The sequence below is a fragment of the Gastrolobium bilobum genome, unplaced genomic scaffold (genome assembly GCF_033153095.1).
Source record: "Gastrolobium bilobum isolate Gb01-03AN ecotype WA unplaced genomic scaffold, APGP_CSIRO_Gbil_v1 utg3711, whole genome shotgun sequence".
Classification (NCBI taxonomy): Eukaryota; Viridiplantae; Streptophyta; class Magnoliopsida; order Fabales; family Fabaceae; genus Gastrolobium; species Gastrolobium bilobum.
The window spans coordinates 121098-137518 of record NW_026899314.1 but is presented as its reverse complement, the minus strand read 5'-3'; the positions used below and the strand labels follow the sequence as shown (position 1 = coordinate 137518).

Here is a 16421-nt window from a genome sequence, read left to right as displayed (position 1 = left end):
CGGCACCACCGCCAAATAATTTTATCTGTGTAATACATAAAAAATAAATAAATAAGTCTAATAAAGAGAAAAGAGAAATAAAAAATAAATTCCATTTACTTTTTATATTAAATATAGCTAAATTTATTTTTAATTAAAAAACTCATAATTTAAATAAATAATTTTGATACTCTTGATAATGTTTTGATTTTACCTCATTTTAAATATATTATCTTGTAAATTAAACCTAATAAAGAAATATTAGAATACCTTTCATGCATTTTCAATTAGAAAAATTTAAATCATTTACTTTCTTGTTACTTGAAACTGAACTGAACTAAGCCCAACATTCCAACGACAACGCAACAGCAACCAAAAACGCAGCGTTTTTGTGACTGCCCTAACACTGAACTGAACTGAACTCTGCATCAAGTTGTGGAAGCTGACGAGGATGAAGGTGGTGGCACTCGTTAGCGGCGGCAAAGACAGTTGCTATGCCATGATGAAGTCTATTCAATATGGCCACCAGGTTTTCTTTTTTGATTTTCATAATTATTATTATTTATTATTATTTTCTAATTGGTGGTGTTGCAATAGATTGTTGCATTGGCGAATTTGATGCCGGTTGATGATTCAGTAGACGAGCTCGACAGTTACATGTACCAAACTGTATGCCTCGTTTTCATTTTCCTCTTTCATTATCTCCACTAATCAATTCCAATTTTCAACTTCTTTTTTTTTTTTAATTTCTTTTGAAAAAAAAAGGATTTTTTTTATATTACAAATTTAAATTTTCATCTGACACAATTTGGGAATTACAAGATGTCTATAAGAACTAGTGCCACCATTAGCAAGGTAGTCAAAATCGTTAGTATACTAGTAGGATCTCAGGATTTTGATTTTGACTACCTTGCTCTTTTTTGTGAAATATTGGTGTGTTGTGCCTTCTGATTTGAAAGCTGTAGGGTACACTAGAAACTGTATGGTAAAGTATTATGAAAGTTTCAGAGTAGTTCTAGTGTGTTTATGGATATTGTGGAAGTAGAATGTTGGGAATTCTTTGGATTAAATTAAACTGAAGCTTCGGAAGTGAAGCTGTTGATTGGAGCAAATTAAACTTTGAACCTGATGAAATCCCTTCCCACTTTATGATAAGGTAAAGGATGAGATAGCAGGTTCTAGACTCTTTGCCAATTTGACTATCTTTCTCTTTATTGACCCTTTCTTCCTGATAATTTTTTTTTTTTTTTTTTGTTATTTGGATTTTGCTTTAGTAATATTTTAAAATAAAAATGAAGTAACTGTTAGACGGTCACCATCTTAGACCTCTGCTTATATTTACTGTTTATATGTGTTCCCTTCATGTTTGAAAATGAAAATGGGCTGCTCAATGCTTTCCTCAGGTTGGGCATCAAATTATCATCAGCTTTGCTGAATGCATGGGATTGCCACTGTTCAGGAGGAGAATACAAGGATCCTCAAGGCAAGCCTTCTAAACATAAATCTTTTAATAAAACTAATTATTTTATTTTAGTGAAATCAGTAGGATAGGTTAGTTTAGTTAATTTAAGCGCAAAGATCCTAGTAACATACTATATAGATTATGAAAGTTCAAAGAAAATTGTTTAGTTGCCAATCATGTATTAATGCTTATAAAATGGCTTGCTATGCATATAATGAGATCAAGGTACATCATATATTTTTTGTTATCATTATTTCAAGGATTTCACTCGTATGTATCTAAGTAAACACTAATTTTTCTACATAGTTCAAGATCACCTGCTAGAATGATTCTAAGCCCCCCCTCTTTTCTTTTTTTTCTCTTTGCTTTTTAATCCCTTTGGCACTTCAGTCTTGTATGACTGTGGGTGGTTGGTTGGTTGGCTGACCTTTGAAGCCATGACCTCATTGACCTGTAACCAAAGCTATACCATCTGAAATTTTTTTACTGGACAATGTTCTATACATTGTATTTTCCTAGTCTTGATAATATTTTTATTTATTTAATGCTCGGTTTTTACCTTTAACTGATGTTTTCTTGATAGGCATCAGGAGCTTGGTTACAAAACAACTCAAGGTGATGAAGTCGAAGATATGTTTATTTTGCTACGTGAAGTGAAAAGGCAGATACCCTCAGTTACTGCAGTGTCTTCTGGAGCCATTGCATCCGACTATCAGAGATTGCGGGTGGAAAGTGTTTGTTCAAGGTTAGGCCTTGTTTCTCTGGCATACTTATGGAAACAAGATCAGTCATTGCTCCTCCAGGAAATGGTAAATTATGTTTTGGTCTTTTGGACTATTGGCAGCATAATTGATTGTCATGCATGTATGCAATTGCATATTAGGATTTTAATTTCTTCCCCATTGTTCAGATAATTCTAACTCCATTTTGGTTCTGACCAGATTGCAAATGGAATTGTGGCTGTAACTGTGAAGGTATAACTTGTTTAACTTTGCTTCTAATGGTTATTGCTCTTTATATTTTTTTCTTTTTCATTTTTAAATGGGATGGAATTGTTATGTTCTTATCATATAGCTGTTCTTATCATCAGTGCAGAGAGATATTACTGTTGCTTTGATAACATTGAACATCTTGTCTGGTATCAATTGATAACATTCGAAGATTCCATGATGCTAATAATCTTGTAAAACTCAAGGGTTGCTTTAAATGTATGGCGATGAGTTATATGAGTGATATGCAGCCAAAAAAGAAAGAGTTATACAAGTGAAGCTATTTCCTTCTACCTTCGAATTATTATGTTCAACTTGTTTTTGTATTTACTTGGAGAACTGTTAGTTTGGACTTTAATGCTTTATCTGTTACTAGGTAGCTGCCTTGGGTTTGGATCCTGCAAAGCACTTGGGTAAAGAAATAGCCTTCTTAAATGCTTATTTGCATAAATTGAAAGAGTATGTCAACATTATTCACCCTCCCTTTTTATGTGTCATATATGTGTAAATTCTTCTAAGTTTATAGAATAACATAATTCTTGGTGGTTTTATATTTGCATTTCACCCAATCCTTTCTTTTAACTTTTTTGCAGGTTATACGGAATCAATGTTTGTGGTGAAGGAGGGGAATATGAAACATTAACTCTAGATTGCCCCCTCTTTATTGTAAGTTCATACCATCATTGTTGTGGTTAACTGAAAATCGTTCTCTTATTCTTGGGGGTCTACTGTTGCTTTTTCATTTTTACGTCTTGTGCTGGTCCACTATGCATTGTGGATTTCCTGTTGTCCTTTTGAGTGTAGTTGTTGTCATCCATAAAAACAATTTGCATTTATTTATTTTGATGGCAGTTTTTTGATCCTACTGATCTTGAGAATTCAATCTTGTAAATTGGTTACTTGTTGTGCTTCAAATTTATAATCAATATTTCATTTCCATTTTCTTCTTTTATCTTTATGTTCCTTAAATTTTTCAGAATGCTCGCATTGTGCTTGATGAATATCAAATTGTGTTGCATTCTTCAAATTCCATAGCTCCTGTTGGAATCCTTCATCCCGTGGTATTTCACTTGGAAAATAAGGCAGACGATCAGGCTTTAAAATTACAAGACAAAATACATGAGGATTCTATACAGAAACAGGGATCTGTGTTTGAAGTTCAAGACAGTCTAGAAAGATGTGAAACCACATGGAAGCCTGTGGATTATAGTGCTGATCCAGTTGACGGCGTAGGACATAAATTTAACATTTCAAGAACAAATAACAAGTGCACATTCTCCATATGTTGCTGGTTGCAAGATTCATGCAATGGTCCTGATTATTCTTCTCTACTTTTTCTGTGTTATTTTTAAATGATTTAAGTTGCCTCTTAGTCTGCATCATTATTTTGTTCTTTGACACCAATTGTCTTATTTCTTTAATGCAGGTTTGCAGGAAGATTTGGAGATTGTTTTGGGGAAAATTGAATCACAATTAGCGGGCTTTGGTTTGGGCTGGGAGAATGTCCTCTATATCCACCTTTACATTGATGACATGAATAAGTTCTCTGAGGCAAATGAGACATATGTGAAGTTTATAACACAGGAGAAGTGCCCATTTGGTGTCCCATCCCGTAGTACAGTTGAAATGCCTCTGGTAGAAATGGGTTTAAGCAGAGCATACATTGAAGTTCTGGTAGCAAACAATAAAGATAAAAAGGTTTTGCATGTGCAGAGTATTTCATGTTGGGCACCTAGTTGCATTGGGCCATACAGCCAGGTGAACCCCACTGTTCTCACTAGTCAATCTTTTATCAACAGAACAGCAAGGTTGCATATGTTATCTGTGTTCTGTTTCATTATATCATTATGAAAATTGACTTGGGACACAACTGAAAGCAGTTGAAGCATGAATTCTGTTATTGTAGAGTCAAGTTGAGTTAGGACCAACTGAGATATTATGAAATGTTTTTCGTATATTCTAACACCCTTAATCCCTAATCTGTATCAAAGAGATATCAGATCTGTGATAGAAGATGGGAATTACAGAATAAATACAGATAACCAGGAGTTAGGACCAATTGAAATATTATGAAATGTTTTTCATATATTCTAACACCCTCAATCCCTAATCTGTATCAAAGAGATATCAGATCTGCGATAGAAGATGAGAATTACAGAAGAAATACAGATACCCAGGTGTTTGAGAGACCTGGAACTCTTCCCTAAATTCTTGGATTTTCCAAAAGGATAACTGCCCCACTGAATTTCCTCCTTCTCCCTTTTATTCCCCTCCAATTCTCCATGTGCTTGGGTAACTGTCTACTGGAACTCTTCCCTAAATTCTTGCTTGTGGGTTTGTAACAGCTTGCCTAATATACCATCGTTTTTATAGTTGATGTATGGTACACGTTTTTACATTGAAATGTTGTCTAGTGACACTTCTGTTCTTTCTAATGCTTTTGCTTTCAGGCAACCTTGCATGAGGGTATACTTCACATGGCTGGTCAATTGGGGCTTGACCCTCCTACAATGAATCTTTGCAATGGAGGCCCTGGTGTTGAACTGGAACAAGCACTAAAAAACAGTGAAGCAGTCGCAAAATGCTTTAATTGTTCAATATCGACATCTGCAATCGTTTTCATTGTTTACTGTTCTAAATATATGTCATCATTGGAGAGACTTGATGTTCAGGAGAAACAAGAAACAATCCTTAGGCAGATGAAGATCTCCCATTTACAGGAAGGAGACACTCACAAAGCTTTAAATCCCATGTTCCTTTATGTCCTTGTTCCTGATCTACCTAAAAGGTACTATAGGGTATCCCATGATTCTCTAGTTTCTTAATTGTGCCTCTTGTTTGATCAACACATATTTACACTTTCATGGATCTATAACTTGTAAAGGAGGCCCATTTATATTTTTAGAAATTACAATTTGCTATCTGCTTTTTATTTTGAAAAAATGGTTCTTTTGTTATCTGTTTCTATTAGGTTTCATTATTTTAAGGTTGTGGTGTCCTTTATCAGTTGTGTGTTCTCAACATAACTACAAAAAAGCTGCTCTGAAGGAGAAAGAAAAAGTACAAATGTCATCTATTTGGTTCCTTTGATTTGAGACATTATCAGATATCTGGATTCTCCTTTTTGTTTTCCATTTTATGCAGTTGGGGTATGGGTGGTTAGAAGGGGATTGGAGTTTATTGAATCCTTGCATTGTTTTTGATTTTATTTTCTGTGAATCCTCTCATAATTTATGTCATGGATGCTAACATTTTGTTGGCATATTCACTTTTTGGCTTTTTAGAGCATGTGTAGAAGTAAAGCCTATTCTTTTTGTTGAGGATGGCACAGAGGTAGGAATTGAGACCATAACAGAAAGATCTAGTTCAAAGACACCGTGTTATTGGGGTTTCAAGCGGGAAAATTGGCATGATTCTTGCATTCAGAAATGTGTGATTTCTGGAAAGATATGTGCCTTTATATTGTCCATTACAAGTGAGCTGGCTGCAAAGATATGTTTTGATTCTCTGCCTGCTGATTATGTCAATAATGGTCAATATTCTCCATCTAAGGCGCATATGGAGAAGTTATCGAAGTTCTGCATTTATCTTCTTGACAAAGTTATAACAGATAATGACTTTGCCTGGGAAGATATAATGGTTAGTATATTTCTTAAAATATCATCTACCAGATTAATTTTATTCCTTCCTCCATTGTCTGGATCATATTTTAGTTGTGCATTCAGTACAAACCCCTCTCTGGATTGTACTGTCTTCCTCAAACCTTTGGGGGAGGGAGATAAATGAAAAGCTTAAAAATTCCTTGCATTCTTTAATTAACAATTTATTTAGATTCAGATAATTTATGTGGCTCCTCATGTTCATTTGCGCTCAAAAAGTATCCCTGCATTTTTTAGTCTTTCTCCTCTTGGAAAGGAAATTGAAGCGTAGTATAGGTGATTTAGAAAAAGGGAATCAGCAAACTATAATTATTCTTAAGATAAAAAGCCCAGTGATCAGCTTTATTCCATTCCCCCATTGTTGTGTTCTTTATGGGCCTGGTCATTTTCTTACAGTTTAACTTTCAAATTCTCTTCTCATCTCAATGCAGAGTTTGAGGTTCTACGTCCCGGCAAGCCTTCAAATGTCAGTGGAGCTATTGCAGCCTATGCTCAGCAATGCATTTTTGGAACTTTCTGAAATGAGTCAGAAGGAAGTTAAAAATGGTGAGGAACCAATCTTCAACATAGTTCCTGTCATAGGTGCTGGGAGGTCTGCTTCATCCATGGATGATGTAATAACATGCGAATTACTGGCTCGGAAATCCTGAGTTTATATGCTTTCTGAAAATACTCTCAAGTGATTGAGGGGGTGAAGGGGTGGTTCAGTTACTCTGCAGTTTACCAGCTGATCTACAAGGTTTTTGAGGGAAAAAAAAACACCATCACCACTAGCAACATCAAATGGATTCACTGGAATAGCTTGATGATTTGGACGGAGTGGGATTATACTCATATTTAAGTTGTTAATGACTCATTTGTGTAAAAAAAAGAGTTGGGGAAACTACGATGATCTTCCCCAAGATTTGACAAAATTTCAGGGCTGTTTTTTTACTTTTAAGAACTATATTTAACTCTGCATTTTTTAGCCGTATGGGAGGGTTGTACGGAGGAAGTGTAATTTTATTAAAAATTACATGGATATCATTATAATTTCCTCGAAAGTAGGTTTAGGTTGTCCATATTATTATTGAATACTACTTTTTTTTGGTTAATATTAATGTGTAATGTTATTCATCCACTAAGAGGAGCAAAGCTATTAGTGTAGATTTATTATATCTTATGTTGCAAAAGATTTTTTTTTTATATTTATTTATTTATTATTTTTTCTCTTTTATTTATTATTTTTCAATTTTTTATGTTTTTTATTTGAATTCATTGACTGGGAACCTCAATTAATTTGGGATTTGGGATAAAGGTGATGTTTATTTCTATACACTTCCTCCTTTTGGAAAAGTAATGGAAACAGCTCTTTCTTTTTACAAACTTCCCCTTTGATGTGTGAATAAAATAGCTCTTTTATAATATATTATCAAAAGTTACACAATATATTCAATCGTTAACGCATGAATAGTTATGGAATTGATTGAGTTGTGGCCTAAATTGTTTTTAGGAAGCTCGTGTTTGGTTCGGAAGCCTAAATTTAAATGGTCTTTGGTTTTGGTACCCTATGTGGCGTGTAATATGTGCGGAACCTACCTCACATAAAACTAACTTACCCAAATTATACGCGTGTTCAAGCATATTCCATTTAAAAGATGTGCTTGCCCCATATTTTAAAGGAAAGAACGTTTATCTTTTTAAATGACATAATTTATATCTTTTCACTTTTATAAAGAGGTAAGATCCACACCTTTATTTTTTTTGTCAACTCTCTCTCTTTCTTTATCTATTTCTTTCTCTCTCTTAAAATGACACAATTTTACCTCCTTTAATATAACACACATTTTTTTCTATTTTAAATTTTCGGGTGTAATGGTGTCAATTAACCCACAAACTTATTTAACATAAATTTGAGATTTAATACGTTTCTATGCTTGTAATCGCTTACGCGAATAAAGCCTACCTCTCTTATGATTTGGAGTTTGTTGACTTTATCGAAATGTGATTTAGGTTTTATTCATTATACTCACCTGATTTCTTTTTCCTCGTAAGTATCACGTGTATTGTATATATATATCTTCACTTTAAATAAAATTTGAACTAAAAATTAAAAGAAAAATATTGAAATTTATATATATAGAAAAGAGACATGTGTCTTGGTTAGGGGTGTCAAAACGGGTCGACACGACACGAATTCGACACGACACGAATACATCAACACTAACACGACACGAATTTTTATTCGTGTAAAAATCTTCAACACTGACACAACACGAATTTTTTGCGAGTTGACACGACGCGAATAACACGCAAAATAGGGGTCAAAATGGTAATTGACAATTTTTTTATAAAAAAATGGATCGATATTAAAAAAAATTAAAATAATAATAATAATAAATTAAAATAAAATAATTTAAAAAAAATACAGGTCGACACGAACACGACACGAATTTTTTACGTGTCATTTTTTCCAACACGAACACGACACGAATTTTTTTCCGGGTCAACCCGAACACAAATTTTTGTGTCGTGTCGCGGGTCGACCCTCGTGTCAAAACCTATATTGACACCCCTAGTCTTGGTCAGTCAGAGTAGATTTAGATATTAAAATAGGGGAATGATCCGTTTACAAATTACAATATGTACTCCCGGAAGAACATAGTGTAATCTAGTGTTCTCTCGGGAGAACATAATATAGTTTGTAAGAGTTTGTAAATAAAAAGTTTGTAAATATAATTCTCCCCATTAAAATATGGGTAAAGAATTTCCTCATTCAATGGAAATAAGTTATTTTCGGTATGTCCAAATTGATGTCGTTTTGAAGCAGAAATCAAGGTATTTTTATAATTATAATATATTGCAAGTTATATTTGTCTTTATCATTAGAATTTTTTAATTTTATAATCCAAACCGATGTAATTTGAGCTTGATTAGACCAAATACATTATGGGCTGACCAATATGTATCGAGCCTAATCACACACGGTTGAGATGTGGATTGTTGTTCTTGGTCTTGGGCCTCGAATCAAAGTTGGATCTTTCTATGTCTCTGTCCTTTGTTGTAACGCGACGACTCCGAATGGGGATACCTGTGAAGTTACTCTGATGCTTAAGTCAGTATCAAAGGCAGGAGTTTGTATGTTATTAATGTAATGGATGATCGTACCTTGTGTTGTACCATTTGCTTATATAGTGGTTATGATGTCGCCTTAGCAAGGTGGCTTGGCCTCTGAGTGGCCAGACTTGGGCTGCAGGTCAGTGCTAGAATTGGAATAGCCTTATCTTCTTAATGTCAAGCCATAGAGTCGCGGCAAGCTGGAGCTGTCTTCTGTTTATTGATATAAAGGCGCGGTGGAATTGCCTTGGGTCTTAAGTTAGCTTCCTTAAGGATGGTTTTCTCCGCGATATGGGCATAGCGTCTTGTCTTGCGCGATGAGAGCATCGCGTCTTGTGCGCGATGTTGTCCATCGCGCTTTGCACTGGATCCTTAATGGGATTGGGTTTCCTTGTATGACATTGGACTTCTAATGGGCCTATAATTTATCCGGATCAGAGTTCACTGAAAATAATTTTGTCTCTAATGAACGAAGAAATATTTTTTCCGTTAAAATATTCTCAAAAGAGTATAATATAGTTTAAAATATACTAGTAAATATGAAAGATGACGAAAATATATTGTAATTGACTTTTTACATGTTTATTGGATGTAGAGGCGGAGCCACGTTAGATGTGGTGGAGACTTTGGCACTAGCTAAAATTCAAAAATTACAATAGCTAAATAACATTTTATATTTTAGTATTTGGTACCGGTTAAATTTTTCTTGGTCTAAGTGATTTGTGAAGTTGACTCGGCCACTCATTGAATGAATAAGAAGGAAGACAACCCTTAAATGAGTTTGGTGTAGCTTGTCTGCCTTAAAAAGTACGTAAACAAAGTTAAAAAAACAAAAACAAATCACTTATAGAGTTATAGGTTAAGTATAATTTATCTAAAATCATTAAATCGAGTATAATATGAATCTAGTTAAAATCATGTTACTATGTATATAATTTTATCCATTTTCCCCAATGTGAAACCATGTTTTTAGATGCTTATTTAGGACCCACCACTGAGGACTCATTTGGATGGATTTTTTTCACGAAAAAAAAATAACACTTCTTAATATAAGTTTATTTGGATATTTGTTTTTTAAAAAAAAAAACAAAAGTCATAAAAAAAAGTCATAAATCTACTCTTTTTTTAAGTTAAAAATTTTAACTTCTAAAAAATGTAGAAGTCAAAAGTCAAATATTTTTTTTTATAAAAAACTAAATATTTTTAAAAAAGTAAATAATTTTAACTTTTAAAAAATACTTCTAAAATAAGTAAGGCATAAAAATTGCTCTTTTTATATATATAAAAAAAAAAAGGTGAAACAAACATGCTAAAAGAATATCCTCGGATTTATGGCTCTATCCATCTTTTGTGTCCACAAAAGAACGTCATTGCTTAGTTCAATCACATAGCACCGACATCCCAACTTTGAAGGGTTTGAATTTAACTTTGAACCTCTGAAAATTCCTCGGAAAATAATTGTCTACTCTTCTCTTTTGCAAGCAAAAGGAAAAAGGAACAAAAAAGGAAGGTGGAGAGAAAAATGGTGGGGGAGCAAGTGGGTTTGCAGTTATTCCCACCTTTCATATTACCCTCTTATCTTCTTATGTCTTATGATAAAAGCTCTCATTTCCATAATGGATTGCTTGGTTCTGTCGTATCAAGTGATGGGTACTGACATGAAGCAAGCCCTTTAATATAATTTCTAAACATTGCTCAATCCATCTTTACTTATTACCAAAAATTTTTATTACTAACTCATTATCTATTTAATCATCATTGGATCAACATTTCTCTTTTTTCAAAAAAATTTTAGCATTCTCTCTTTGATTCAATAGTGATTAGATAGATAATAAGTTAGTAGTAAAAAATTTTAGTAGTAAGAATATCCTCCCTGTACCTAAAATGCTTTTTTCTGTTGAAGCACTATTTTCGTTGTTGGCATGTGTTTGTGAGTTGTGACACTTCTTTTCTGAACCGAACACCGACAAAATAATTCAAACATTATTAATTAAAAATAGAGTTCACGTAGTTTTGGTCAGTTCCAGTTCCACAATAAAAATGATTAGTCAATGGACAATATTGTATACAGGAATCATATTATTATGATTTATGATTAAACCCTTGTTCCAAAGATATAAGTGAAATTCATATTAAAAAAAGTATATAAGAGTAGTTATATTGATCTTCTAATTTTTTTTAATATCAATAAATCTTTTAATTATAAAAGGTAACATGAAAATTGTCCTTATGTGCGTTGACTGCAAGGTTTAAGATTAAATTGATAAAACTTTCATAATTGAGAGACTAAACATTTATAAAGAATCCAATTAATGTTATTTTCCATAATTAAAAGCTGAATTGATATTAAAATTATTTGAAGATCAAAGCAACAACACCTTTTTCTAAGTACAAAGGGGTTTACTTTATTATTATATTCATTATCATTGGCCCAGAATTTAATCACATGTAAGAGACAGAGGTGAGAAAGAAAACAATAGGAAAGAGGACAAGAAAAGCTTCCACAAATTATTAACGAAGGATTTTCTATTCAGTGTTAGCAAGCTGTATTTTCATTAATCCTTTCCTGACAAAAATCCAACTCAAACTCCCTACATGGAAATAAATAATTATTTTCCCAGGATAAACATAACTAATCAAACATCAAATATAAACTGAGCAATTCGGAAGACATATATGATTGTTGTTACGGATTTAAATTCTCTCGTGAAAAAATTGTCATATTATTTGATCACAATTATTTATTTAAAAATTTTATATTTTTTCTTTCTTATCTCATATTAATGAATAGTTGGAATCAAATAATATAATTATATGATCATTTTTTTAGATAAGAGAATCTAAATAATGTTGCTACATTTAAATAATATCCCGTTTGATGCATGTGTTAATAATGTGTTAAAAAATTACACCCACCTTTATATTGAGTCTGGAAATCTATATCCCATATAAATAATCCCAAAGGCTGTAATGCCTCTAATAATAACTCCCAAAAGTAGAATGCAAGTGCTACTCCAACTTGCAATTGATAGAAGCATGATCTCTTTTTATTTTTGAACATCTCGTCTTTATGGGAAAGTTGGTAGTGCAGACATGTGATATGATCAAAGAAACTAGCAAAGTACAACCTGTTACATTTGTTATAGGGTTTAAGTTTTCTTATGTTGTAGGATTGTAGGAGAGAAAAAAAGTAGAGAGAAGTTAAATGTGGGTTCCATATTTTATATTAAAAAAGAAAAGAAAAATTAATTGGCACGAAAAACGAATTAGTATAGGAAAATGATGTACTCTTATGAAGCATAAGAGTATTATTTCCCTTTGTTATATAACCATTATCTGGTTAAATGATGTCAGATTTTGTTTCATCCTCCCACATGAACTGGCATAGTTATACAATGAACATATGGATCCAATGCCACTGGGGCACCCACCTCATTGACCCCGAGAGTCAAAGTACAACATCACCTAGATACACATGTCAATAGTACCACATTACTCTCTACGTATTATTAGCAAATGCAATAGTTACAATTACAAAAGTGGAGACGTTAGCCACCAAGGTCACACTCTCAAGTCTTGTTCATAGTCCCCTAGGCAAACCCTGATACCTACGACAAGGCACAAAAGTTGTGTGGGATGCGATGCCATGTGTAAAGTTTCAGGTGATTTCATTATGTGTAAACCTTGTATTTATTTTTCACTTCATATGTATTTACAAATATTAACTGGCCCCATCTATTTAATATCTGTAAAGAAAAATATAGACACAAAATTTATCATTAAATTATGTGAAATTTACACATGAAATGTCAACTCCACAACTTCCAACTAGATCTCCCATTTTCAATAGATAAGGTTTGAGGGAGGGTGCCTTATATTTTCTCCCTTGCATACCACGCAAACTAGGTCCATTTTAACGGTTAACAGAACCTCACTACAAATAACAAATCAACAACCGAGATTAGTTATCTTGAATCATAATTATTTGAATGAAATCTTTTTTCTGATACACAGCATAATGATTGAAGAATATTTAATCGGAACAATCTTGGATAATCATTCCAATATTAGACTGAAATTGGCGATAACAAACTCACTTTGATTGTAACTCAAATTATGCGTAAGTAAAAATTTCGGTATGCTTGAAAATACTTGTAGCATTGCTCAATTTATAAAGCAGTATGGGTTTCATCACAAACATAAATTTTTAAAAATAAATAATATAAAAACATGTGAATAAAATGACTAAAAAAGATAAAAGAAAAATTGGCTTTCATTTCTCAACTTGAACTATTTTGGATTATTGGAGCTTGGTGTTTGTATCCTGCAATGGGCGACATATATTTCTGTGTAGGTGTTTGAAATAGTAGTGGTATGGACCAAATTTCCATGAGAGACATCGCAGGTGTAGTCTGAAAGGGGAATGTGTATGGGCACAAGGACTAGATTTTGACAGAGTAACAATTCATGAAAATGATATTTTGTTGATGCCTCTTCAATTGGAGGTAAGGGGTTTATATAGGTGGGGAATCATATAATCTCTAGGGGGTGTTTGGTTGGAGGGAAATGTTGAGATAGATGGGTAAGTGAGAAGTGGGTTAATTGTTTGCCTTGGTTTGGTTTTAAGTTTCTGAAAATTTTGCCACCTAAATGAGATAGCCACCAAACCAATAAAGACGTCCATCTGAGGCAGAGAGCCGGCTAAAAAATCCTTGTTGATATATGGTATTCGACTTTAGCTAGGTAAATGGTGATATAGGTTTCATTTATAATGACGAGTGTGCCCTCCATCTGATGTGCTTGCTGTAGAACTGTTACAACGTGAATGTCATGTCAAGCAGCCATTAAATAAGGGTTGTCCCATTGTTTGAAAAGCTCGCTGATCTTGAAGCTGCTCCTGTTGCGGTAGCCCGTCTATTCTCTATAGATTGGTACAGAAACCGTATCAATGGAAAACAAGAAGTTAAGATAGGATACGCAGACTCAGGAAAAGATGTTGGCCGGCTCTCTGCTTCTTGGGCATTGTACAAGGCTGAAGAAGAGCTCATAAAGGTTGCGAAGGAGTTCGGTATTAAGCTTACAATGTTCCATGGCAGAGGAGGGACTGTGGGAAGAGGAGGTGGTTCAATACTTGAACCATTCATTTATCTTTCTCAACGTTTAAAACAGGGTTATTTTTGTAAAGTTTACTTTTTTTTCCCATCTATATTTTACCTACAACCAAACATAGATTTCATAAAAGTTACTTAATTTTCCCAGTAAAATTTTTTCCTACCAAATAACGTTTTTTACATTTTCCTATCAAACTCATTTCCTTCCCATTTCCCTATCAATAACATTTCCCTATTATTCATAAAATTTCTCCTCAACCAAACGCCCCCTCTAATGCCATGAGAGAGAAAAGGAGCTTACTCGTTTTTGCTCACTCCTCACTATTATATGTGAGGAATTGCTCTATTATCATGTACCATGGGTGAACTATGCATGAGAGTAAGAGATCCTCTAAGAGGTGAGGCCTATGTGCTCACTATGGAGAGGCATAAGCAATGTTATTAAATCCGGCCTGTAGTGAATCACTGAATCAATTGCATGACCCGGTAAGTATATGTAAATCTATAATTTATATTAAAAAAATTATAAATGTACTCAAATACCTATAAAAAATGATATCAATTCCAAATATTTTAATATGAAAAACAATAAATTACATATTATTGTTGAACAAAAGATCAATCAAACATATAATACTTGTGATACTGGTACTTCAGGTTTAGTAGACGACATCTCTAATTATAAATTAAATCAAAATCCACGGCATATACATAACCAATATAATAATTAGTATTGTAGGTACATAACCTATGTAACTCAATAAGCAACAGATCACTCAAATATTTCAAAAGAAAACAAATCATTTGTGTGGGAGAGTGAAAAAAAATGCATCAATTGATGAGAACAAACTATTTTTTTTTATGAATCGGATCGGGTCACCGATTGAATCGACTGGTCATCGGTTTTTACAAAAATCGGCTGGGTCCCATCGGTTCTATTACATGGTCGGTCCAATATAAAAAACAGACGGGTTATATGACCGGTTCATTGGTTTTTGGGTCGGCCTGGCCGGGTCGATCCGATTTTTATAATATTCGGCCAAAGTGTGATCCCTTAATGAATCTTTGTAGCCAATATGTATTGGGCTGTGAAAGCTAGCTCGGAACACAACTCTTATACAAGAAAAATAATAGAGGGCATTAAGAGTATGTTTGGTATTAATTTTTTTTAAAAATAATTGTTTTTTGAGTTTAAAGTTTATAAAGTTACTTTAGATAACTTTATATAATATTCATCAAAATACACAAAAAAAAAAGTGTGTGGGGTCCATGTGGACCCATGAGAGAGAACAGAGAGAAAAAGAAAACATGGACTTCACACACTTTTATATGTGTATTTTGGTGAACATTAGATAAAGTTATTTAAAATAACTTTATAAACTTTAAACCTTTTTACAAATTCTCTCGAAAGAGTTATATATATAGGGATAGATTATATTTATAAATTTTTGCTTTATAAACTTTACAAATTACACTATATACTCCCGGGGAGTACATTTCTAACTGAGTCTACTCCTAGGAGTATATAGTGTAGCTTGTAAACAAAAAGTTTATAAATATAACTCTTCCTATATATATATATATATATATATATATATGAGCTTATCGTTTCTCAAGTTGCTTGAGATAATTTTATCTCTGGCTACTAAATCATAAACGTACAAAGATAGATCAATGGTGATAAAAAAAGAGAGAGAAAAATCATAACCATTCGAAGGTGAATCAATTAATATAAAAAAATACATAAACAAAACGATGTAGTTTTTGGATAGATAGAAATAAATATATCTCAAGATGTTTGAGAAATATTTCTCTCTCTCTCTCGCTCCATATATATATATGAAAAAAATATTTCTATAGTCACTTTAGATAAGATTATCTATAACTATCCTTTTATAATTATGTACTCCAGGAAGTACATAATTATAACATTAAAGTTCTGAAAAGTGACTGAAGAGAGAAAAAAAAATTAACTTTAATTTTATAACTATGTACTTCTTGGAATACATAGTTATAAAGGGTAGCTGTAGATAACTTTATATAAAGTGACATTAGAAATGTTTACCTATATATATATATATATATATATATATATATATAAGATATTCTACTTACTATTTTTAAT

General features: G+C 32.8%; 1 protein-coding gene across 1 annotated transcript; it reads left to right on the top strand.

Moving 5' to 3' along the window:
• Nucleotides 1-409: 409 nt before the first annotated feature.
• Nucleotides 410-7163, top strand: LOC133289429 (diphthine--ammonia ligase). The gene is made up of 12 exons (XM_061487356.1): nt 410-508; nt 577-648; nt 1383-1462; nt 2025-2250; nt 2383-2415; nt 2807-2889; nt 3024-3096; nt 3408-3741; nt 3857-4188; nt 4881-5218; nt 5715-6069; nt 6521-7163. The coding sequence occupies exons 1-12, from the start codon at nt 431-433 to the stop codon at nt 6737-6739; spliced, it is 2223 nt and encodes a 740-aa protein (XP_061343340.1). The 5' UTR covers nt 410-430; the 3' UTR covers nt 6740-7163.
• Nucleotides 7164-16421: the final 9258 nt, after the last annotated feature.

Bases quoted from the DNA above. Each gene is read 5' to 3' on its own strand.
- LOC133289429 (XM_061487356.1), top strand. From the start codon at position 431: ATGAAGGTGGTGGCACTCGTTAGCGGCGGCAAAGACAGTTGCTATGCC. The intron at 649-1,382 runs GTATGCCTCGTT...TGCTTTCCTCAG, and splicing joins ACAGTTACATGTACCAAACT to GTTGGGCATCAAATTATCAT. The intron at 6,070-6,520 runs GTTAGTATATTT...ATCTCAATGCAG, and splicing joins TTGCCTGGGAAGATATAATG to AGTTTGAGGTTCTACGTCCC.